Genomic DNA, 23988 nt, shown 5'->3' with positions numbered 1-23988 from the left:
AGTGTAAAAATTAACTCAATTGCTCTGGTAGCTGAGGGAAAAAAATTTCATGGTTTGATTTTCATTTAATATTTATGACAGTTGTTTAAATCTTACTTGTTTTGAGGAGCATTTGCAAAACCGAGCAATCACAATACTTAAAGGCTACCATAATTATTGTAAATTTAGAATAGTATGTTCTGGGATCAAAAGATTTTTTCAAACTGAAAATAACTGATATTAGTTTAATAAAAATGCTGCAGGCAGGGGCAATCCTATATCTCCGCATTATCACTATCTGTTTCAGCAATACCTTCATAAAATAAAGGGAGAGATATGGAAGATGTAGTCAGCGATTTATCTAGATTTCTACCATAATTTTCATTAAGCATTAACGCAGTTAGACCTTCCTTCTCATATATTGTTTCTCCAAAGACAGCACTGTTACAACGTTTAAGGCAGTGTAAGAAAGACGCAGGTTTCAAAGAACGCTGCATCAAATATCTTCTGAAGGCCCTTTGAATAACAAGAGCCGATACCTCTTCTTGTTTTCTTTTAAGGGTAGTAGTGATTGGCTTGTAGGAAACTTTAGACGGATTAGCAGCCATAAATTTTTCCTCCATGTGTAATTCAAGACCATCCAAATTCCCAGATTCTCCTAACACCCTTTTAGTGAAAGCAAGCAAGATATCCAAGCAGTGGATCTTATCTCCACTAACTATAGGAAGGTCCATTGATATGAGCTGAATCGTATTAGGCTTTGGAATGCGTAAGGGTTCTGCCAGAGCATCTGCAAAGTCTGAGAGAGCAGAATATTCAATAAACTGTGTTGCCTGAGGATCAAATTTTCCCCAGATTTCATAAAACATATCAAAGTCATCCTCACAGAGAGGATCTGTGCTTTCTTCAGTGGCAACACTGAAATTTTCTAAAATGACAGCTATGTACATATTTACAACAATGAGAAATGATATAATGATATAGCTTACAAAAAATATAATGCCTACCGTCTGATTTACACAACTAATATTTTTTCTGTTTGTTAAATTTAAGTTGGGAGCACACGAATCAGGATTGTTTAATAGCGGGCTCAAAAGACCATCCCAGCCAGCTGATGTTGTAATTTGGAAGAGACAGAGCATGCTACTATCAAAGGTTTGAAAGTTGAAAAGGTTATCAATCCCACCTTTCCAGCCAACGCAGGCAAAGTTTGTCATGCCCACAATAGCATAAATAAACATAACTAGAAAAAGCAGAAGACCAATGTTGAACAGAGCAGGAAGAGACATCAGTAATGCAAAAAGAAGAGTTCTAATTCCTCTAGCTTTTCGAATTAATCTCAGGATTCGGCTAATTCGCACCAAACGAAAAATTCTCATGAGTGTGGGAGAGAAGGAAGATTCTAAGGCTTCAGAGAGTCCAACACCTTTGAAAAAAAAAAAAAGAAAAGAAAATTTTGTGAAACCGTATCAGTGAAAATTCCACGTTTATGCAAATTTTTTTATATACTGTGCTTCAGATGTTAAAAGTAATACTGATCACACTATCCTGCTAATAGCAAAATACATTATCAGTACTGTAAATGCTTATACAAGAGCTTAGGGAAAAAAAAAAAAACAAAATAGAATAACTTTAAATGTTAAAGAAGTATCCCGATTATGTACAGACCTACTCTGGAGTTTTTCCTAACACAAAGTCCTTACAAAGCAGTATCCTTTTGTAAAATACTCCTGTTAAGGAAGAAGAACATGCTCTGCTATCCTCTAATTTCTGTAATTTGGAGGATAAAACTACTTACTACTCAAGTATTTTAAAAACTCCTTTATAACCCATTCAAATCCTGCGCTAGAAGCTATGTGGCTTGCACATCAATTTTAATATAATCTAGGAGCTTTCTGATTGCTGCTACAGGCCGCAGTCACATGATAAGCGTGAGACTTTCATTAATGCTTGATATTTGAATGAGATCAGAAAACAGCAGGACGAAAATATAGGAAAACTGTTTTTCACTATTAGTCCTCCATCACAGCTCATTCTATGATCCTATTACCAAATGAACCGTACATTCAGCAACACAGTAGTAATATAAATGACTACAAGCAGAAGACTTAAGAAGAAGTCTGAGTTTCATAGGATAGCACACGAATACAGTTCTTAAGGAGAAAGCAGAGAACTCAGATTAATTTTTCTTCTCAGTCTTTATTCTATGATATGCCTTAACTTTGAGTAGGAAGCACAAACCAAAGAAACTGTATGAGAAACAAAAACTATATATGACCCTTTTGGGAGGTCAAATATACCCTTTTTGGATAGATAAACACCTAGTCTAATTTGAAAAACAAAAATGAGCCTGTTTTAATAACACTTTCAACATCCACAAATAGTGGCCCAGATTTAGAAAGATGGTAGGAAACTAAATTTTCCTGAACTTTCCAGCTCAACCCTGAGAAACTGACTTATTAAAAGAAAGCTATTGGAAATGGAATAAATGTTTCCCATTTTTCAAACAAATGTATTTTAAACCAAACTTATTTGCACTGTGAAAAACCATAGTTCATCTGATTACATGTAAACTGAAGGTATAAAAACACTATGACTACTGTACAATGACTTAGAAAAGATGATGCAACTGCATTAAATTAAATTGGTATTCTGTTATCTACTCAATAAAAAGTCACACTTTTCTAAGAAAAAAAGTGAAAACTATCCATTTATCTTTTCGTACTCTACAAAAATACAAGGGAACATAATACATAAGGAAGAAATTACTTACAAAATTTGGAAAAGTGCAGTGGATCTAGAATTTGTCTATCTAATATATATAAATGGTTATTTCATATTGATTTTTGGCTTAGTATTGGTAAGACACATTATCTACTCTAGTAACAGTTTATACTTACTAATTAGTGAAAGGATCACGACACCTAGGTCAAATAAGTTCCAGCCACTGGCAAAGTAGTAATGTCTTAGGGCCAGTATTTTTATGATACATTCCCCAGCAAATACGGCCACAAAAAAGCAGTTGATATTATTAAGAACTTTCTTGATGTCTTTATTCTCATTTTCTACCATCATAACAACCATATTTAGACAGATGAGAACCACAACAGTAATGTCAAATGCTTTGTGTGATACAATATCAAAAAGAAATCCTTGGAACACATTCTGTTGAGAGAGATAAGAACTGATTAATGCTACTTTTAAGATCCAGTCTAGATTCAAATATTAATCAGTAACTTGTGCCTAGGAGGAGAATTTAAGAGAATACAAAATTAACAATAAGCAACTGAAAGCATTTTTAGGTGATTCCTTTAGATACTCAAAAGAAAATACTCAGAACCTGTTCCGATTATTTTCAGGTATTATGCAATCATGTTTCTTAAAAATTGTACAACAGGAAAACATTTTGAGTACATTGTGATTGCTCCTTTTATACAAGCACTTATTGAAGCAAATATTCTAGTATAAGCAATTCTCATTAAAAAATTATACAAGAAAAACTGAACAGTTAATATGTGAATTCAAGCTTGGAATTAAATTTAAGAAACTGTAAGAATTAAAGCATAAGACTATTTAAAAGTAAGTAACAGCCACTGGAAACATACTACTCACTACTCATTCTCTCTTGCAATAATCTAATCTAGTTGCAGAAGCAATATCATGCAACTTAAGTAATCAAGATCATCTTACAAATAGTAAATACTCAATACAATGTTTTTACAAATATTGAACAGGCTGTAAATTTGAATAGACTTAAATAGGCTGTAAATTGTGTTTAATTAATACCTAGCATAGAGACTACATTAGATGAAATTAAGAAAAAGGGAGTAAACTGTAAAAATACTGTATGTAATAATGAAGATCATGAGCTCTTATGTGTATTTTACTTTTATGTGTCTATTCAGATGACTGACTGCTTGGTTTAAATATGATCACCATCTATAAGTCTTCTATTATGTTCACTTCAGAATGGTCTCACCAGTGGTCTTGGGATGGGTTTTTGAGGTTTCTTGGATCCAAGCTTTCTTAGTGCATTATAGTACTTTCTCTGTTCCTCAGTCAAAAATAGATCTTTTCCACCTAAGTATAGGGAAAGAATAGGGTTGTTCAATTTAAATTTAAGCAGTCAGTTAAAGAAACACCAGCACATTCGTTTAAAAAAGTAACTTACAGCTGTCGTAAGTATAACCTAAGATAGCATAGTGACAAAATGTTTACTTGGTATTTTTCCTTTTTCTCCTGTTCTTCGAAAAGATGTACTCTAAAGAGCTAGATCAGGTTTGATCTTGTATGTCTAGCCCTGTGAAAGCTCCTTAGTCCATCTCCTCAACCACGAAAGCCTTGCTAAAGTTTTTATAAATCCATTTCATTTTTTTTTAAATTACATTATAGACTGAATTAAGTACTTTTAATTTATGTTTTGAGGAAAGGTGGAGTATATGGTCGGGTTAAAAAGTAAATTGAGGATTATGGATAAGCACTTTGGGACCAGTTTCTCTGAGGTTCCTTTACAATGAATTTCTAGTCCTCATTCTATTACCATCTACTCCATCCGTATTACTCCACAATCACTTTGAACCATTCATGAGTTCATTGCATGAGTTCATATTCATGAGCAGCTTCTTTCAATCATCATAAAAGCATTAAAAATGATCAGCATTTTGTAACACAAATATGTTCAGTAATGTATTTGTGCTTTGAATGACTCTAGCAAGACCTCTGAAAATGCAATTTAATCTCACTATAGTGAACCACAGTGAAAATCTCCAAGAAGCAGCAGAGATGGAAAAAAAGTACACTTAGAGCATATATTGAGAAAAGAAGAAAAAATCATCTACATCAGCTTCTGATACATGTTTAGACTAATCAGCTACTTACTTTGTTCCTATTTGTTGGAACTTTTATATAAAAAAGATTGTATTAAATTAAAGTTGGACTCTTGTTCTTCAACCCCTACATATCATTTTTCTGTATAAATGCAGAGAGCAGGAGAATTTCTTGTGTGCCTTATTGCTATCTATTTTTGCAGCAGACAGTAGCTCTTTAACACTTGGTGTATAATTCAACCTGTGGAAATAACTATGGAGAGTCTGTCTTCCAGATGTGCACCTTGAAATTGGAAACCTCCTGCTGTTAGGTTTTTGTGAGTATTTCTTTTAATGGGCAAGTTGCTTATTTAAGACTTTCAAAAGTGAACTGATTGACTCAATATCCCATTTTAAATCCCTAAATGAACCAGGGAGAGAACTCAATCAAAAAATAAGCTTGATAATAAATAGTCTTTTGATGCTTTGCATTATCTTCCAGCCTGAAGAAGCTGAAGTATACTCGGGAAGGTTGACCTTTGCTTTTCTCTGACTGTGTCTTCCATTCCAAGATTGTCTCCCATTTGTTCTTGAATATAAAGAATTGGCAATCTAACAGTTATGAGGAGGAAAGCAGAAGTAGTCAGTGCTTCAAGTGCTTTAAGAAGCCTTTAATTTTATAGATGGCCTCATCTTGGGGACACAGCTTGAATCTAATAGCAGAAATTTATACAAGCCCAGTAAGTTAATCTGTACAGAGTTTTTAATTGCAGATTGAATTTTTAAAGTTTAGCTAGCTTTGCAAGATGTTCCTATTAGAAGGATCTTTTCAAGTTTCTTTGCTAGGAAAGCAGTAGCTACCTCTGTTATTAGCAGTCATGATTTTTGATCATCCTTAACACTTTTTTTAGGTGTTTATTCTCAGATAAAAAGGTTCTTCAAAAAAGAAAGAAAGAATTTCACTGTCCTGTAGCAAAATCTAACTTTTTTGGGGGGGTGGGGGGGGGGCAGAGAGGGTGGATTTTTCTTCCCTAAAACTACTCTCTCCCTTCTCCCTTTTCTCCTACTCAATTAAGGGCTTGGCATGAAAATAGGATTTACAAGTGAATTGCTAAAAGCTCAGAAGAATAGTGGGCACTGACTAAGAATGTGCTAGCTAGGAGATTTTTATTTTCTCTCTTTAAAACTTTTAGATAAATTTTTAATCTAAATACTATTTTAAATTCCTCCAGTGAAAATGTTATCCAAAAATGTTAGATATTTAGATGTCAAAGTAGCATGCACTTGATACAAATGGGATTACAAGAGACCCTGAATTAGTTCATGTAGTACTTATCTTTTTCCTTTGTTGGTTAAAATTGCTGACAACCACTCCAATGAAAAGGTTCAGCATGAAGAAAGATCCAAAGACAATGAAAATCACAAAATAAATATACATGCTTAAGAAGCATTCAAATTTGGGCTGTTCATCTATCTGTCAAAAGCAAAAAACAAAATGAGAAAACAATGTTGGTAAGAATTGAATAAAACTAACTTTGGCATTTCTAATTTATAATAACAGAACTTTTTATCATCAGAAGGGCCAGATTATTCTTAAACCTTTAAACTTTTATTTACATATACAAGTTACATATACAAGGAAGACATATAGCTAAATGTAGGTCTAGCAAACTCTTAAGCTTAAGTAGTATATAAATCAGTTCTAATCAGAAGTGATGCTGTGGGTGCCTAGATTAGCAAATCAACTTAGGCTAAACTATTCTGTTGAACTATCATACACATGACAAGATGCCTTTCTAAAAAGTCAGCTCACTATGATCAACTGTACAAGCAACAATCTCATTTTTAATTATTAGCTTCTATATGTAAGCATATAGTGCTTGAAGAAATAAGGAAAAGGCAAATGAATGAGAAAATTGTGACTAAATCAAACATACAGAAATTAAAACACATAGAATTTTACTTAGTAAGACAGTGAGAAACAGCACATGGAAATAGGGAACGTAAGTAAGTATACCAAATACAGGGATGAAAATCTGCAGAAATAACTGTTAAACATGAAGGCAGGTTCATTGTCACTGTACGCATTTTAAAAAGAAGGAAATTTGTTGCAGAGGCACAGTCCCTCCAGGACCTTTCTCTGAACTCTATTCCCAACACAAACTTGTAAAAAATATTTTAGACTTTTGCCCTTAATAATCTTGATATAGTAGGTTTTTGTATGGAGTACTCTATTTTAATTACATTTTCTTTAGTCTAATTTCCAGTTATTCGTTGTTTAAAGGGCTATTGGTGCACTGACCTGTTCGCTCATATTTCTGAACTGACATTGCAGAAGAAACTGGAAAATAATCATACAGATAAAAAAAGAGAAAAAGGGAAAAGAAAAATTCATTTTAGTGATGTACCTGACGTGAATCCACTGCTGCATACATAATGTCCATCCAACCTTTAAAGGTTGCCTGAAAAAAAAATTAGATTATTAAGCTTATTTTCACTAAAATAAAAATTTTAAAGCTTAAAATTAAGATTAGGTAAAGCAAATACAAATGTGTTAAAATTTGTGCAAAAGTGAGCAATGTGCTATTAAAAAAAATGCATCACTTTTGAAGATCTCTTTGGAAGTATGGCTCTCTAGAGGTTAATTAACAGTCAAAAATAATATTATTTCCTGTAAAAAATGTAATGTAGGATGTAGAGAAAAGAATTACATCTAGATAACATACTGGGATAACAGGCATCAGGGAAAAATAGCCTTCCCCCTTATTTTGTTATTGGGAAGATCAATACCTTAGCATCCAAATATTTCATGACTTACATAATAAGAAAACACAGAGTTATAAAGAAATTGAATTATGTATTTTCTCTCTCATCCCGTCTGGGACTCATTTTTACTCTAAAGAAAATAAGAATTTTAAATTCAGTAACATGCAGATTACTTCAGGCTTAGCATGCTTACCAAAATTCAAAGCAAACTGAAAAGGCATGAAACAAAGTGCTTTATTTTAACACAAAGCTCCACGTGCTTATGTGTTATTCAGGAGGAATTGAGCGGTTCATATATAAAAAATATATATATGTAAGTTAAAAAAAAAACATTTTTAGTAAGATAAATACAAGTAATAGTGGTGTTCTATGGCAGGAATGCTTAACACATTTTCTTGAAGAAAACAAAACTATGATTTTTTTTTTTTTTTTTTTTTTTTTTTGAAATTACCACTTCAAGAAGAGCCAAGTATCCCATTCCAACATGATCAAAGTTTACAAGACCATTCTCCCAGGCTCCATTGTAGGCGTCACAATCATTTCTGTTATTAATTAGACTGATATTTCCAGCCTTGAGTGTGCATTTCCAAAATTTCTTTCCAAGCAGTTGTACTCCTATGATGTTAAATAGGAGCCAGAAGACAATACAGACGAGCAAAACGTTCACGATTGAGGGGATAGCTCCCAAGAGTGCATTCACAACAACCTTAAATAGATGAAACGAATGAAAAGACTGCATGAACTATAAGCATTCAATAGAACACCTTTCTAGAAAACTACTTTTAAGAACTTATTTTTTCTTATTCTGTATCTATAGCAGATTCTCACACATAGAAACTAGTACATGGCCAATTTAAAGACAGCTTCTGCTTAACTTCAAGCTTGTTTTAACATGTAATTCCATGGAAGTAATTTGCCATTTTGTGGAAGGAATTAAAGCAGCTGGCAACTAGAATCCTCCTTGGATAGAAGAAATATATATAAAAAATGAGTCTGTAGCAACTATGGATCTAAAAAGCAGGTATAGAGGAATGGGTAACATGACCTACATTTACCATATTGCCACAAATAACCTCTAACGTTTTATCTTGGAGGAGTTTTGTAAAAAAGAGAAACAAATTGCCCTCGATAACAAAGGAAACCTAATCTGATAAGTGTTTGTAGTTAAATGTACACAGTAGATGAAGTAGAGAAGTTTAGTTTCCAAAGAAGACTGAGTAATTTTGGTCCTTACTTTTTTTTAAAAAAGGTTCTTTTCACTACTCTCTGATATTACAGTGGGATGTGCTGAATGTCTCTCTGGAGATGTTTCATTGCTCTCATTCTGAAAAGACTCTGAGCTTTTTATCCTGGGCTAGGATAATATACATATACCAGAAACACAGAATAACGCATGCTGGAAGTTCACCTCTGGAGTTCATTTCTTCCAATTCCCTGCTCAAAGTAGGGTCAACCTTGACAAGTTAGTTAGGGATTTGTCCAAGAGAATTTTGAATTTCTCCAATGATGGAAATTCAACAACCTCTCTAGGCAACCCACTCTAATTTTATCCACAGTCACTGTGTTTTATTTCTCTCCAATATCTAATCAGTATATTCCTTATTGCCAACTCAAGTCTGTTGCCTCTTACTTTATCACTGTGGACCTATGAGAAAAGTCTAGTTTTATCACTTCTGTAACCTCCTGCTCAGTAGTTACGGACAACAATTAGATCCCCCCTCCTCGCCCTTAACCTTCTCTTCTTCACACAGAACAAGTGCAAGTCTCTCATTCTCTCCTCTCCAGCTCCCTAATCATCTTGTTGGACTTCCATTGGTCTCTCTGTAGTATGTTAGTATCTTATACTGGAGAACCCAAAAACTATACTCAGCAACCCAGATTCAGTCTCACAAGTGCCAAAGAGGAGAAAAGCCAATTGCCTTGATACGCTGGTTAGACCTGTAAGAATTGTAGAATAAGAACTGTAGAACCGTAGAATCGGAATTGTTGGAAAAGCCCAGTATATGATAGGCTGTCTTTGTTGCAAGAGTGTCTACTGACTCATGCTCAACTTGCTGTCCATCCCAGATCCTCTCCTGCAAAGCCTCTCATTATCCAACGCGCCCTCAGTCCGTAGATCACATGTGATGGTTCTGGTTCAGGCGCAGGACTTTCTATCTGTTTTTGCTGAACTTCATGAGATTTCTGCAACCTGTACCTCCAGTTTGTCAAGGTCTCACTGTACAGCAGCCCTGCCCCCCAGTGTATTAATGCTGGCATCATCTATGAACTTTTTGAGGGTAAAATCTATCCCCCAGTTCTGCTTGTAAATATTGTTAAACAGTATTGGCCCTAGTACTCACCCCTGTGAGATGCCACTAGTAACAAGCAGCCAGTTGGTCTTCAAATTGTTGATACTTTGAATCTGGCAGTTCAGCCAGGTTTCTACCTATCTTGTAGTCCACCTATTCAAAACACATCCAGCTGGTATGAAAACATGAGTGGCTCTTCCCTCATGCACAGAGCCACTCATCTCATCATAGAAGAAAATTAGGTTTATGAGGCAAGAATTGCCCTTTGAAAATCCATGCTGGTTGTTCTTAATCAAGTTCTTGTCCAGGAAGCCATGGCTTCTGTATCCTTCCTAGGGCCTGAGGTTAGCACCTCAGCATACTCTATGATCTAAAACAGGTCAGGTGAATTGCATAATAGCACTTTCTGTTTCTCCACGTTGACTTTAAAGATTCACGATAACCTGTTCGGAGCAAGATGCTTGCAATTTTTAAAGGTACATTAAATGAATCCTCGCTCCTACTAAGAAAATTCCACCCTATTTAAGCATGCAAATGATTGATAAGACTTGGAACCTGTTATCTTTTAAATCTACCGTGGATAACCTGAAATCTGTCATGTGAGCAGGGAGTCTGACTAGAGAAAACTATCGAGAAGAGTAGATACAGTTACAGCAGTCTAAAGAAAGGGAGTTATGAAAAGGAGTTTTAAACAAAATGAATAGGCTCAGCTGAAGCAAAGACCTACTGAATCAATTTTTCCAGGTTCCAACTTTCTGCCTCATGCAATGAGAAAAAATTGAAAAAAGATTGCAGTCACTACCCTTCTTATGCCATTAATATTGATATCTTGTATAACTTTCACAGTATGGTGGGTTTCCTCCTCATATTAAAACTCTTTTATGTGAGTTCATTCTATGTTTATACATACAGCATCTATTCTAAGTTATTAAAAGCAGATCCTATTTTTTTTCAAGCAAGTTCATTTTTTTCAGAAGAATTTTCCATGCCTAAGTTAAAATAAAAAACTAGGTTTTAGAAAAGTACATTTCCCCCAAAAATTTTTGTTTTAATGGGTTCTACACAGTCCATTGAAACTGTGGAAATATGGAAGAACATTGGGTTGACATTAAATTATAATTTTCTTTTTTTACTTGTATCTGTAAATTTCTGTGAAAGTGTTTTGAAACTAACCACCATATAACGCAAGTAGAAAATATGAATCATTTCAACATTATTTCACATCCCAAACTACAGAATCAAACTATATTTTCCATAAGAACTTCAAATGAAGCTATTATGAAATACACGTACACACATACACACACACACAAATATCCTTACCTTAATCCCTTCAAATCTAGATAAAGCTCGTAGAGGCCTCAAGGCTCTGAGTGTTCGCAGAGATTTCAAGGCACTGCCATGGGAACAAAGTGACATGTCTTTGGAAACAGACTTCAGCCCCCAGGAAACAAATGAAAGCTGTGTTGGTTGAAGTAAAATTAAGATTATTAAATGGCATATAAACGTTTATTTAGCTTGTGTCAGAAGACAAGCACATGCTGAATGTTACATTATTTTTGACCACTAATTCAAATTTATTGTAATATAGTTTTACTTTGTTCTGATATTTTTTGAATAATGGCATTCTTTTATTCCAATCAATGCACTTCTTTTTTTTCCACAATTATTTTATATAGTATCTGAAAATGTTAGTATAACAATCAAATTAGTAACTATGATGATTTCAAAGACTACAAGGCCAGAAAAGATTATTCTCGTAAATTAGCATAATTTTCTGTATATAACTGGTCTCAGCAGTGTTTCCAGTAATTCCTTATCATGACTATAACTTAAGATGGTAAGGTGGAAATAGAAGCTATCAAAAAAAACATGTAATCATGATTTCTAATCTTCACATGACAGGAAATGAACAAAAAAATCAGTAAATGGTTTGAATAATTAGCTTTTTTCATTGTTTGTAATTTCCATACTTTTTCCTATTTGAATCTGTTGTCTCACTGTGTAGCCATTGGGTATTTTCATGTTCTTAACCTGTTTTACTCAGGACTGCTGTTAAACATATAGGGCTATTGCTAGAGTAATGCTATTTATCCTTTTAAAATTGTCTTAGTATTAGATTTTTATGTTGAAGCATTGAGTACTTCAAAACTCTCAATTCTAACAATCCAGACAGCTTATGAAACAGCTACCTGCTCATTCCTGGAAGTCAGCTATTTGGATATTCTTACTTTAAGATATTTAGCCTCAGTATCTCCCAAGTGCATTGTTGACAAATAAAAAACCATTTCATTATGATCTGACAAGACTACATTATTTAACTTTTTCTGAATCCAGAATATACATACTGAGGGTTGAACTAGATGATCCCTTCCAACCAGTCCCTTCCAACCTTACCATTCTATGAACATCTATATGTATGTATGTATATATATATATATATATATGTATGTATATATATATTGAATACTGTATGACTTCTATCTCACTGTTGATCATTTCACCATTTCTCTTTATGTTACCATTTCTTCTGTTGCAGAACAAAATATACATTCTTATCTCCTTAACTCTCTGGCGCATGTTTTTTCCAACAATACTTTAATATTCCCTTTACCATCTAAATTTCTTCTTTTTCAAGTAAATAATTGTTTTTTTTTTTAACTACTGAAGCTGCCAGCAAATTCACGTGCCTATGTTACTTGATGTATCTTAGTTTCATTTTTGATTGCTAATTGCATTCTCTCTATGCTAGAAAAGGTTTTTATAACCAACACACTCCTCAGTGACAGTGATATTTAGCAAAATTTTCTTAAGCAACTTCTAATTATTACCTATAATTTCATTTACATTTTTCCCTCACTTTCTTTTGATTACAATTATTTTCAGCTTTTGGAAACTTTTACATTTGCATTTATTCATAATCTGATTATACATGGAGTTGTCCCTATAGTAAAATCTCAAAATTCAGGACATAAGACAGGTTCAATATAATACTTACACATACAATGATGAAGTCAAGCCAACACCAGGCATTTGTGAAATAAGCTTGGAAGCCATAAGCCACCCATTTCAGAAGCATCTCCATAAAAAAGATGTAAGCAAATATTTTATCAGCATATTCTAGGACCATTTTAACATTTTTTCTTTTCTCAAGGTAAATGTCTTCAAATGCCTGGAATTTCAGAATTCAGTTATAAAACTGTTCAGTATTTTGGGGGTAAATTATTTTCAAATGGTACAAGAACATACAGTTTGGTTTATTATAACAATTTCACAATAAATTATAGGAAATTTCCACTTAGTTTTTATATTTAGAAGCTGAAAACTAAACTGTGAAAAAAACAGTCTCATTTTCAGATTGGTTGAAAAGCACATACTTTGGGTTGCTGTGGTGTGTCCACAGTGCTTAGAAAGATGTTGTTTATTCAGGCATTATAGCAGAGCTGATTTGTTCTCCTGAATCAATGACATGCTAAGCCCTATCTAACAAGTCACTGATAAAAGGGAGTAGGAGCATAAGCAGGTATTTAGAACTAGTGAGACTTGAATTAATTAAAATTCACACAAAATCACTGCTGTGTTTCTGTTTTATATTCCTACTGACAAAACAGGGAGCAGAGTCACTGCTATGCGTAATTACCACCAAGCTGGCAGGATCTGCACACTCCTGCTTTGTACTGCAAGTAATATCATTTCTGGAGCTATGTGGTCCTTGAAGCAGTGGCCATTCAGTTTTGCTAAAAGATAAATGTCTACAGAACAAAGATGTCACAGTATCCACAGAATTGGTAATTCAACGATAGGAAATTGAGAACTCACTGTATTCGCATACAAAACCTTATTTACCATTTCCTATTCTTTTTTTCTGAGAAACCTTGACAATTCGCGCTGCCTCTTTCTCCGCTTAACCTTGGCAACCCAAGGTCTTGTTATCTTGATCTACATCCATTAATCAACCCACCCATTCATTAGTTGAGATGCTCTTTCAATCTTCTAATTACTAAACTCTTCCCTTGCTCTGAATGCTTACCATGTCTCTTTCCCATGCATTTTTTCTGTGATACCATCTCATTTAACTTACTTCATTATGGGTAGTTCAGGAAATATCGCATCATCAAAAAATTTCATAAATAAACAGCAAGTAGAATATTTTTGCTGGATGGCAACAGCTTGTTAGTAACATGAAAGTTCTCAGTGCCACAATAAATCTTTGATGAATAGAAATCATTATTATTTTGTACGTGTATACTGACTATTTTTGTTTTCAAAATGGCTAGGTCCCACAGTACAGTAAAAAAATCACTCCATCTAACAGAGGAGCACTCACTGGAATCCCAGAAACTTCCTATGGAGCTTTTTGCCATGGAAAGTTTAAAGTAGAAAGTTCAAATTTACAGTTCATTGTTCAACCTAAAACTAATGTGCACAGAATAAATTTTACTGGGAAAATTCTCATATCTACCACATACTGATTTTCAAACTAGTTGGTTATATTCTTTCTACATGATATATTTTTTTATTACAGAAATTACTTTCATTAGACTTAGTTAATATGTTTGCACATATCAAATAAAAAATTTCTTATTCTTCAGTAAAAATAGATATAATTGGAATTGTAATTAAATATTAAGTCACCCCACCAGTTTACAGACATCTTCAGTTTTAGATTCTGATAATCTTGAATGATTTTAAATCTATTGTTAATGTGTAGTTAATTTGTTTTATAAATTTGGAGGTACATCTATTTTTTAAGCTTTCCTAAGTAATTTCAGACTCTGGCTTAGCCTCTTAATTAAGCAAACAAAGTAGTTCCACGAAGAACTATCAAGAAGCCAATAATTCCATACATTTAAATATCATGCTACTTCTCCAATTGGGGAAAGCCTTACAGCTTGCAAGGGATAAGTTTATTATACTTTTATCTATCCTTGGAGAACGGGACATGAAAGAGGAAGAGAAGAAATAAATGAAATAGAGTAATATGATTCTTTTACTTTACTTCTACTCCTTAGTTCAAAGTTTAAGAGATTGAATTAAATTTACCAGTGCTGCACTGCTCAATATTATCATGAAAATGATAAAATTTTCAAACCAGCTATGTTTAACAATTTTGTAGCAGGTTTTTCTAAATTTCCACCAAGTGCTTCCTGGAAACTTAGTGATATCCACTACACAACATGGAAAACATTGGATACAACCTGAAAAGAAAAAGAACAACATATTGATTCCATAGAAAATATGGAGCTATGGAATGTTAAAAAACGTGCAAGACATCTTAAAATGAGCTTCTGTGGCATATATAAAGAAGGTGCTGTTTTACCCAAGTGGTAGTGCTGCTGTGGATAGAAAAGACAAAATTTGCAGGCAGAAGTAATTTCTTTTAACAGATAATTCATGCTTGGAAAAAGCAAAAAATGTTTCTATGCTCTGACCCTTCTGCAGGGATTTCATCTAAAAAGCTATTACTTCTATTTACAAAACTTGCTGGTTTTATTCTCCGCATTTTTTTTTTTTTTTTTGAAAATAAATATTCCCTTTCCAGTACTTTAGTGAATTATCGTTTTCACTGATTACATCACTCGTTAGCACTGCAGAAATATTATTGCAAAATTCTCTGTTCACTGTCTTCCATCAGATACACACTTCTTTACTTGTAAAGTCAACAGGATTTAACCATTAAAGTCAACGCAATCTGAGGAGCCATTTAGGTGATCAAACGTAGGTGTCTGCTTTAGGATGAACAGTACAGTCCTCTGAATTTCATTAGCTCTATTGACTGCACATTCATTCACTACACTGGCAGCTCAAACATATTCAGTTGTCTAAACATTGGAGTCAAGTGCCATTTAAGATACTAGGTGTCCAGATACATATGCTGGCTGATCTCCAACTGCCCCTTCAGAAGTGCTTTACGTGCTCTAGCTCATATATAGACACCTTCACTCTGGTATCTTAATACAAGACTGCATCACACTCCAAGGATGGGATTTAGTGGCCTAAATACTGGTGTTCGGTGTTATTTCAGACCCTTTGGGATATCCTACAGCTCCCGAGTCAGTTCTGCTAGCTCAATGCAGTCGTCTTCAGTATTTGCAGGATCTCACAGCATACTAAAAGCCAATGTTCAGGCATCAGAATCTTGCTCCGATTGTACGCCGGTATCATATATATTTGCCTGAGTTTTTATGTATATAAAAAAAGTGTCTCATGCAAACAGTTTCTGCCAATTTAGAAATGTCACAAAGAAAGACCTTTGAATACCACCTTATTTGTTGTCATTGTGATAAATAACAGATTCTTACCTTCTCCAAGACAGTCTTTAGGTATCTGTGGCTTTTTATCTTGGGAAAGCATCTCCACAGGAATAACTGGATCCACAGTGCTGGCTTCAGAATAACTGCCAACATCAAGTTTCTGCACAGGACAAGAACAAATAAGAGAATTTATTCATTTTTCCATAATAAGGCTACCAGATTTAAAATAAATTGAACTTACAAAAAAAGGAAAAAAAATATCTGTAGGGAATAAATCATCTCAATGGTGCTGAATTGCCAAAATAAAGTCACAAATAATAGAGCTGTTCCCTATTCATTGATTGCATGGCTCTTTTTTGATAAGTTCCTTTCTTTTGACTTCTGGATTTCTACATCGGTCTTCTAGGCAGGGAGAAAAAAATTTTAGAAGAGTTTTAATTAGGCTACAAACATACTAAGGTTTATGGAAAGAATTTCTAGAATCTTTTGCTGAAATGTGTTGCTTCCATGTCCCCTAAGGATATGATCCCTCACGTTCTGCTGGCACAAAGCCATCTCAGTGGTGAAAAGGTGGGTGTCCTTAGGACCAGTTCTTTAACCTGATTGGTATCAAGCATACAGGCTCGAAAATGTGGACTGCACTGATATGCTGGGCTCTTGTCCACTTTCTTACAAGAAAGGAGGGAAGGTTGTAAAAAAAAATCCATAAATATGTTTATAGCACGTGCAACACATCTTAAAAAAAAGAGAAGCTGCTTATTAAGAATCAAAATTAGGTAAATGTGTAGTCATGTACCTTCATACAGGTACAACCACACTAGGTGTGCACATGCACTCCATCACTTCAGACTAGAGAGAGATTTTAACTTTTCCTTTGGCAGTCCGTATAGTGGGAGTGCTCAGGCTTCACCTTGTCTCATGCCATTCCAATTTCCTTTTCTTTTGCAGAGATACAGACCACATCTGAAAAGGCTTTAAGAGAGGAAAGGTTGGAAGGAAAAAAATGCGCAAGCACTGTATTTTGAGGAACTCTAGTCGTTCATAAGTAACCTACGTATCTATAAAACCAAATGGAACAGGGGAAACATTAAAAAAGAAAAAAGCAATCTTTCAGCTAAGAAGTATAAGTGCCCTGTATGATGTGGAAGGGGGTGGCATGAGGATAAGAATGAGAAGTCAGGGTAAGGGAGGATTGCCTCTTTTGACTACCATGTTGACTTACGCTAACTTAAGGTCACAGAAAACCTTCAGCATACAGAAAAATGTAATGGTTTAAATTTATGGATATTTTAATATTTTAAACTTATTCCTAATATAACAAAATACTGTAATTTAGATTAAATAAAAGTTTACGCAATTGTATCTGAAAACCATTTAATATTAAAGTTTGGTTTTTGAAGGTAGTAATTCAGAGACTCATTGAACTTCTATTTAATTTCCTGGGTCACATGGAGATGAACCACGATTCTTCATCTTTTTTAACATGGAAATGTATCGTATTAGAATAAACTAAGTTTCTAGATCAGAAAACATATGGTTGCTTTGGGAACCATTTCAAGAAAACGAAACTTTTGCATCCCAGGTTGACAGCAAAAGCAGTTATCTATAAAAATGAATAGCACATTCTAGATACATTTCAAGAAAGTATGCTTCTTGACTAATTCCTTTTGACTCACTTTGTTCAAAATCATATATCAAGTTATACTAGTAGCCATGGATGTTTGTGAGACAAAGTTCCACATTCTAAAATATTATTTACTTTCAAAAGATGCACTGTATTCCACATTGATTATAGCTTACACTGTTTGCAAACATCTTTGTCCTTTCGTTGGTGAATGAGAGAACCACTGGAACAATTTTCATGTCTAACATATTCATAAAAATAGAAATTATGCCTACCTCTTTCTGCTCTTTATTTTGTTGTGTTTCTGAAGAAACAGTCATGATTTCTGAAGTCTCAGATAACTGACTGCAGTCACTTGAAGTTATGCACCACTCTCTATGTCTTAATTGGTCTCCCTGAATGAAATAATGCAAAAAGTTTAAACATTTTTTTCAAGAGTCATTCTTACAGCCAAATTTCTTTAACAGAACCCAAAGCATACAAAAAAAAATCAAAATATTTTTCTTTTCATAGAAAATGAAACAAATATCCCTTAAAAAGCTGGTAAAAGAATGGTTTCTTCCTCAATTTCAAATACTGCAGTCCTCTTGTGACCAAAAACATAGGAAGTGGATTCTAGTAGTCCACCTACACACTGGCCATATGACAATTCAACCAAAAATAGTGTCTGCTTTTGACATTTCACGTAATGCTAGGTTACTGTGCACTTTTTGCCTAAGTACCTGCTCTGACTGATTTAGAGTGTGTTGATACTATGATCATAACATGTGACCGACATTCATAAAATACCACCTTAAACAAGATAATCTAGGTAGTACAGTCGTCACAGCATGGGGCTCCACCTGAGCTCAATGCTCACATATATACATAGCTATCTGTATTCATGCATAGCTGCTCCGAATATGCATACATTAGCTGAAACTGCCTCTCTGAATCACATCGTAGGCAACACCATTTGCTTTTACCAATGAAGAAAAAAAAGCACTACCTGCAACATCTCATAATAGCTCACACCTACTTGAATGTGGGGTAGGAGAAATAAATGTAAATGGACAAATGACTTAAACGAAACTCATAAGCTATTTTTCGTAAGAGGTTTTGTATCTTGCACCTGCAAAGAAGCTCATTCTTCTTCTGATGCACGAAGAAGCTTCTATTAGTACATCCTTTATATGTAAGTCTGAGTGCGGGTTAATAACAGTTTTTTGTTCGCTTCCTAACAAAAATTGCAAGAAATTTTATTGGAGCTGGTCACTTGTTAGTACCACCACCTACTTGGGCTCCTTGTCTCCTGAGGTGAGCTGAAACTATTGCTGGATGTTTACTTATCTGTGGTACTGTTGATAGGCTGAAAGCTATCACTCTTACCTTCCAAAAGCAAGAATATTTATAAGAAAATAAGCATCTCAGAGAATGGCCAAATGACTCTGAATTCAAATGCCTTCATGAAGACATATCATTGATAGGTACACACAAATCAGCATTCCGCTCCTGTCTAGGCAATCACATCACATATAATAAAAGCAATGATGCTGTCACGAACAGAATTTCATTAAGACACACTATCTTTCTCAAAGGAAAGTAATCAGGTAAAATTCCATTTTATTAAAAGTATTTCACATCATTAAAAGTAATAAAAGAAACAAAAATAGAGTAAAGAAAAAAATAGTCCAGAAAGCAAGAAGGGAGAAAACATGAAGTGCAAAAGCAGGAGACATACAAGTAACACAGACATGCAGCAAGGGACACTGCGTGCAGCGAGGAACACAAAGGGTTTGATTCAATCGCTCATCCATAAACGTCTGGGGTCTTTTAGGATACCTGAGGGTAGCTAAGACATATACATGGCAAAGATAAATACATCACAGGACCTATAGAAGACTGGTGCCTTTCTGGAGCTGCAGTTGTAAGCAATATGGGGTACTCCTGGGCATCTTAAATGACACTAGGCATCTATGTGTGGGTAGCTGTCTCAGCAACGAAGGAAGAGATTCACCTTGAGTTACCTAAATTGAGTAATCTACTAATGTAGCTGATATCTAGTGCCATCTTAACCCATTTCTACATAACCCTGGCCTCCAGATGCCAGAAAGAGCTGCTATAGCTCCTGTGTCATATTTGGCAGTCCCACGTGGATCTGACAGATACCTGAATCATCTCAAATGTCTCTAAAAGCCAATGTTCAGGCAAATGAACTGCATCTTTACTGACTATCATATTAAATACCTTACACGCAGAAACCTGTATTTAGGTATTCTTATTTATGCGCCTAAGTCCCAAGATTAATCCTGCCCAAAACAACAAAATCAAGAGATGAAAAGGGTAATCCAAAATGTCACACAGAATAGGGGATTTAAAAACACTAAGAAATGTTTTCTTTTTAAGCCAAAGTTTTTAATCGTATTTCCTTTGTCTCCAATACAACTGATTACCAACATGTAAGCAACAGAACAAGAATCCTGCCTTTCAAAAATTCCAGATTCCATCTGTAAGGCAAAGGACATAAGAAGAAATAATAATAAGAAAGAACCAAAGCTCATTTAGCAATTGACAGGAATAAATGGAAACAAAATAGATAGAACACTGCTTTGTCACGTTAGCTGAATGGTGGAAAATTGGTATTTAGTATCTCTTACTCAATAATTGAGACTATTTGATAGCTCTTGCATTTTGAAGCTACCAGAAGAACAAAAAAACAAAATGGCAGAAATGGAAAAATAGAAGGGATGAAGTTTACTGTCAAATCTTGCAAAATGTATTTGCAGGTACAAGCTACAAAAAAAAAAAAAAAATTAATATTTCTTACCCATTTTTTGTATTCCACTGCTGTATATACACTCTGTTCATCATCACCTTCATCACTGTAAGTCTCTGCTACTGCAATGGGAACAGAGGTACTATGGTTCGTTAAAAATTCTTCATATTTCCTTGTCACTGAGGAACTCTCTTCATTACTGTAAAACCCAATGTCAAAGCAATAGTTTCCTACATCCTTTCTGATATCTGCCATGGTATAATTATTTTCCTCTATGTCTTTGGCAGAAATTTTCACCACAGTCTTTCTAGTTTTTGCCTTGAGGCTTCGTTTCATCATTTTGCCACAATGATCCAAAATTCTGTGTTTCAGAGACTGCAGGCCCTTGAGAATCTTAGCAATGGCGATCTGACATTTAGTCTTTTTTCCAGTTTCCACTTGTTCCATTGAAGAGTCAGTACTCAAAGAACTCAGCAGCAACGCGATGAATAGGTTGAGCACCTTAAAACAGTTAAAAGTAACTGGAGTTACTTTTTGGAGTAACTCCAAAAAGTTGGAGACACTACTGCTTTTAACAGAAATAAAATTTCAAATCCTTTCTTAGTTAAAAAAAAATCTCAAACTCCTTTTCAACCACTGTAATAAAATTATTTTCTCTTATATGGGAATATTAATTATAGTATGGTATGGCTCCTTCAGGAAGGAAAGGCAGAAGAAAAATTAAGGAAGTGTGGTTCTGGGCATATCAAAGATATTTTCACGTGCTCTGATGTCTATAATGTAAGAGGATATAGAAAATCTGTTGAAAAATAGTGGAGAAAAATAAACTTTAATAACGTCACTACCAAACAAGTATTTGCTACAGATCAACAAACCAAGCAGAGAGGGGGAAAAAAAAAAAAAAAAAAAAAAAAAAAAAAAAAAAAAAGAACAATCACTACAGATGAAACTAATTGTAATGGGTTTAAACACATTAAAGGAGATTTACTCTGTGCTTTATGGAACAACTTTCTAGGCAGTAGACTAATAAAAAGATTGTATAGAGACTTTTAAAAATAGGACTGACAAAGGCATAACTGATCCTATCTTGGGAGACAGAAGCAGACTAGATAATTTCTTGAGAGCTTATCCTTGTCTCTTTTGAATGTATATGGTATTGCCTAACAGATTCCCTACTGAATAGGTGATACATTTGGAACCACTAAAACACAATGGAACAATGCTTCTTAACGACAAAAGAGTATGACAAGTTGAGAAAGAAAGAATATATGCAAGATGGCAAGATGGACAACAAGAGGAAAACGGCTCATATGATCGAGTATAAGTAGTATAAATCATGCAGACCAAAAAAATCTGTTTACTGTAATCTGTTGATACTATAATCAAAACTCAGTAATCATTACAAGCACTGAGTAGTTTGGTTATTTGTTTCTAGCAAAATAAAAGAAAGAAATAAGACATCTAATTAACAAGGGCACTGCATTTCTATGTTCTGGCTAGAAGGAATTACATTGAATATTTTAACGAACGGTTACCTCGTGCAAAAGGGAGGGGCATGAAGAAGGAAGAAGAAGGAAAAAAGAGAAGAAATATAAACTAACACCCAGAAGAAAGAATTGTATGAATACTCTTTAAATAATGATGCTTGCCTCATTATTTAAAAAAATAAAGATTTTTTAAAAAATTTAAAAGAAGATGCCAATGTAACGGGATGCATCCAGTAGAAACAGAAAAATAGCTGAGACTCACCACTAGGTTTCCTATCACCAGGACTAGCAAGAAAATGGGAAGACACAGCCCTTCTCCAGCCACTCGCATACATTCCCACATCATTTCAATCCACTCTCCACATAAAATTCGGAATATAATCAGGAATGAATGAAAAAAATCCTTCATATGCCAACGTAAATTCTTGTCAACATTTATTCTGTGGTAGTTTTCCTCGTAGCATTTGCCTAAAACCTGCTTTCCTACTACAGCAAAAATAAATACAATGATAACCAAAACTAGAGTGAGGTTACCCAGAGCACCAACTGAATTTAAAATTATTTTCATCAGAGTATTTAAGGCTTGCCAGGACTTTGCCAATTTGAAGATTCTGACCTGTAAACAATACACAAAAGAACAATGTGAGTGGCAGAACAGTGTATACTTAAGCATAATGCACAGAAAAAAAAATCCCATATTTATGAAACTAAAAGCCACACTGAAATACACCTTCATAACTTGGCCCCAAATACTGAGTGTTAACAGGTCTGCAATTCACACCTGGGATTACCAGATTATAATACGAATTTTGATATGTCTGTGCTTGTTATGCCTGCGCTGCACGCCAGCTAGTTCAAATCCAAAGTGCCATGCTTAAACTCAGAAGGTAAATATTACTGAGAACACAGCCCTGCTAGAGGAAGCTTTCAAACTGCCCAGGCCCAGTTAGATATGAGCATGTATAAGTCTATTTGTAAATAAAAAGTCAAGTGGCTTCCAGGTGCTTAGAAGAGGCTTATCAAATGACTGTACTTTGGGCTAATCAAATGTAGTGAGATCACAAACGAAAAGATTTTTTTCTCTCATACAGTAGACTCAAATAAGGATCTAAAAAGCAAGATGGGATGCACTCTTATTAGTCAAAAGGATTTTTTTTAAGACAAATTAGCCTTCATCCCACCGTCTTCAGCAGAGTTTGCACAGGTATAAAGGACTGTTAACAGTCTCCGTGATGATACACAAGTAGAAACAGAATTCAATTGAATTTTTAAGTGTGTTGACTCTGTAAAGCTAGGAAGAATTTACAATGATCAGTATATTTAGCATATATAATTTTCAATACACAGTAAAGGTATAAGCAAAAAAACCCGACATTTTACTAGCCAGAGCTACTTTGCTTTTTACTTAACAAGGAGAAAGTCTTAAGGAAAGCTAGGTTATTTTTCAAATCTCAACCCAAAAGGAAATGCCATGCAGTGAAAAAATCTTTGGTATGCTTAAAATCACGAAAGCACCCAGATAATATCTTTTCCAGATTGAAGATATGAAATGCTGGAGTTGATATCTACCCTTGCATAAAACTAACAGAGAACTAGAGAACTCCCAGCTACGTCAAATCTCCAAACAGGAGCACCATGCCAGAGGATCTGCAGTATCCAGTGTACACAATATGATAAACACAGTAAATACATTAAAGATTCATTCTAATTTAACATTCATTTTGGCTTATTATATGTGAACACAGAGTACTTATTTAAAGATTTGTCAGTAAAATAATTTGAGGGCAAGTGTTTTACTTGTATATATTTACAAATACATACAAAGCATGTACTTTTCTCTTAAAAAGAATAAAGATATCATTACCAGTCTGAAAAATGACAAGTTTTCTTGAAAGCTTATTAGGCTAATCATAACAATTACACTATCAAAAATATTCTGTTTTTGCTGGAAATAGTGGTAGGGATCTAGAGCGATGATTTTCAAGACCACTTCTGCTGTAAAAATCATAGTGAAGACCTGGAAAGAG

The 23988-nt window shown here is 34.4% G+C and overlaps 1 protein-coding gene across 1 annotated transcript in view; it reads right to left on the bottom strand.

Moving 5' to 3' along the window:
• Positions 1-254: 254 nt before the first annotated feature.
• LOC134137638 (sodium channel protein type 5 subunit alpha-like) overlaps positions 255-23988 on the bottom strand; it is a 41197-nt gene continuing 17463 nt past the window's right edge. The window contains exons 13-25 of the mRNA XM_062570858.1: positions 23826-23978; positions 22224-22577; positions 20526-20975; positions 16144-16255; positions 14885-15039; positions 12800-13013; positions 11165-11247; positions 8002-8256; positions 7193-7246; positions 6117-6258; positions 3959-4059; positions 2880-3144; positions 255-1405 (exon numbers count right to left, since the gene is read on the bottom strand). Of these exons, the coding sequence (XP_062426842.1) occupies positions 255-1405; positions 2880-3144; positions 3959-4059; positions 6117-6258; positions 7193-7246; positions 8002-8256; positions 11165-11247; positions 12800-13013; positions 14885-15039; positions 16144-16255; positions 20526-20975; positions 22224-22577; positions 23826-23978 (3489 nt within the window). The remainder of the gene's footprint in view (positions 1406-2879; positions 3145-3958; positions 4060-6116; positions 6259-7192; positions 7247-8001; positions 8257-11164; positions 11248-12799; positions 13014-14884; positions 15040-16143; positions 16256-20525; positions 20976-22223; positions 22578-23825; positions 23979-23988) is intronic.

Source organism: Rhea pennata, chromosome 2 (assembly GCF_028389875.1).
Source record: "Rhea pennata isolate bPtePen1 chromosome 2, bPtePen1.pri, whole genome shotgun sequence".
Classification (NCBI taxonomy): Eukaryota; Metazoa; Chordata; class Aves; order Rheiformes; family Rheidae; genus Rhea; species Rhea pennata.
Note: the sequence above shows the minus strand (reverse complement) of the source record. Positions and strands in the feature narration are given on the sequence as shown.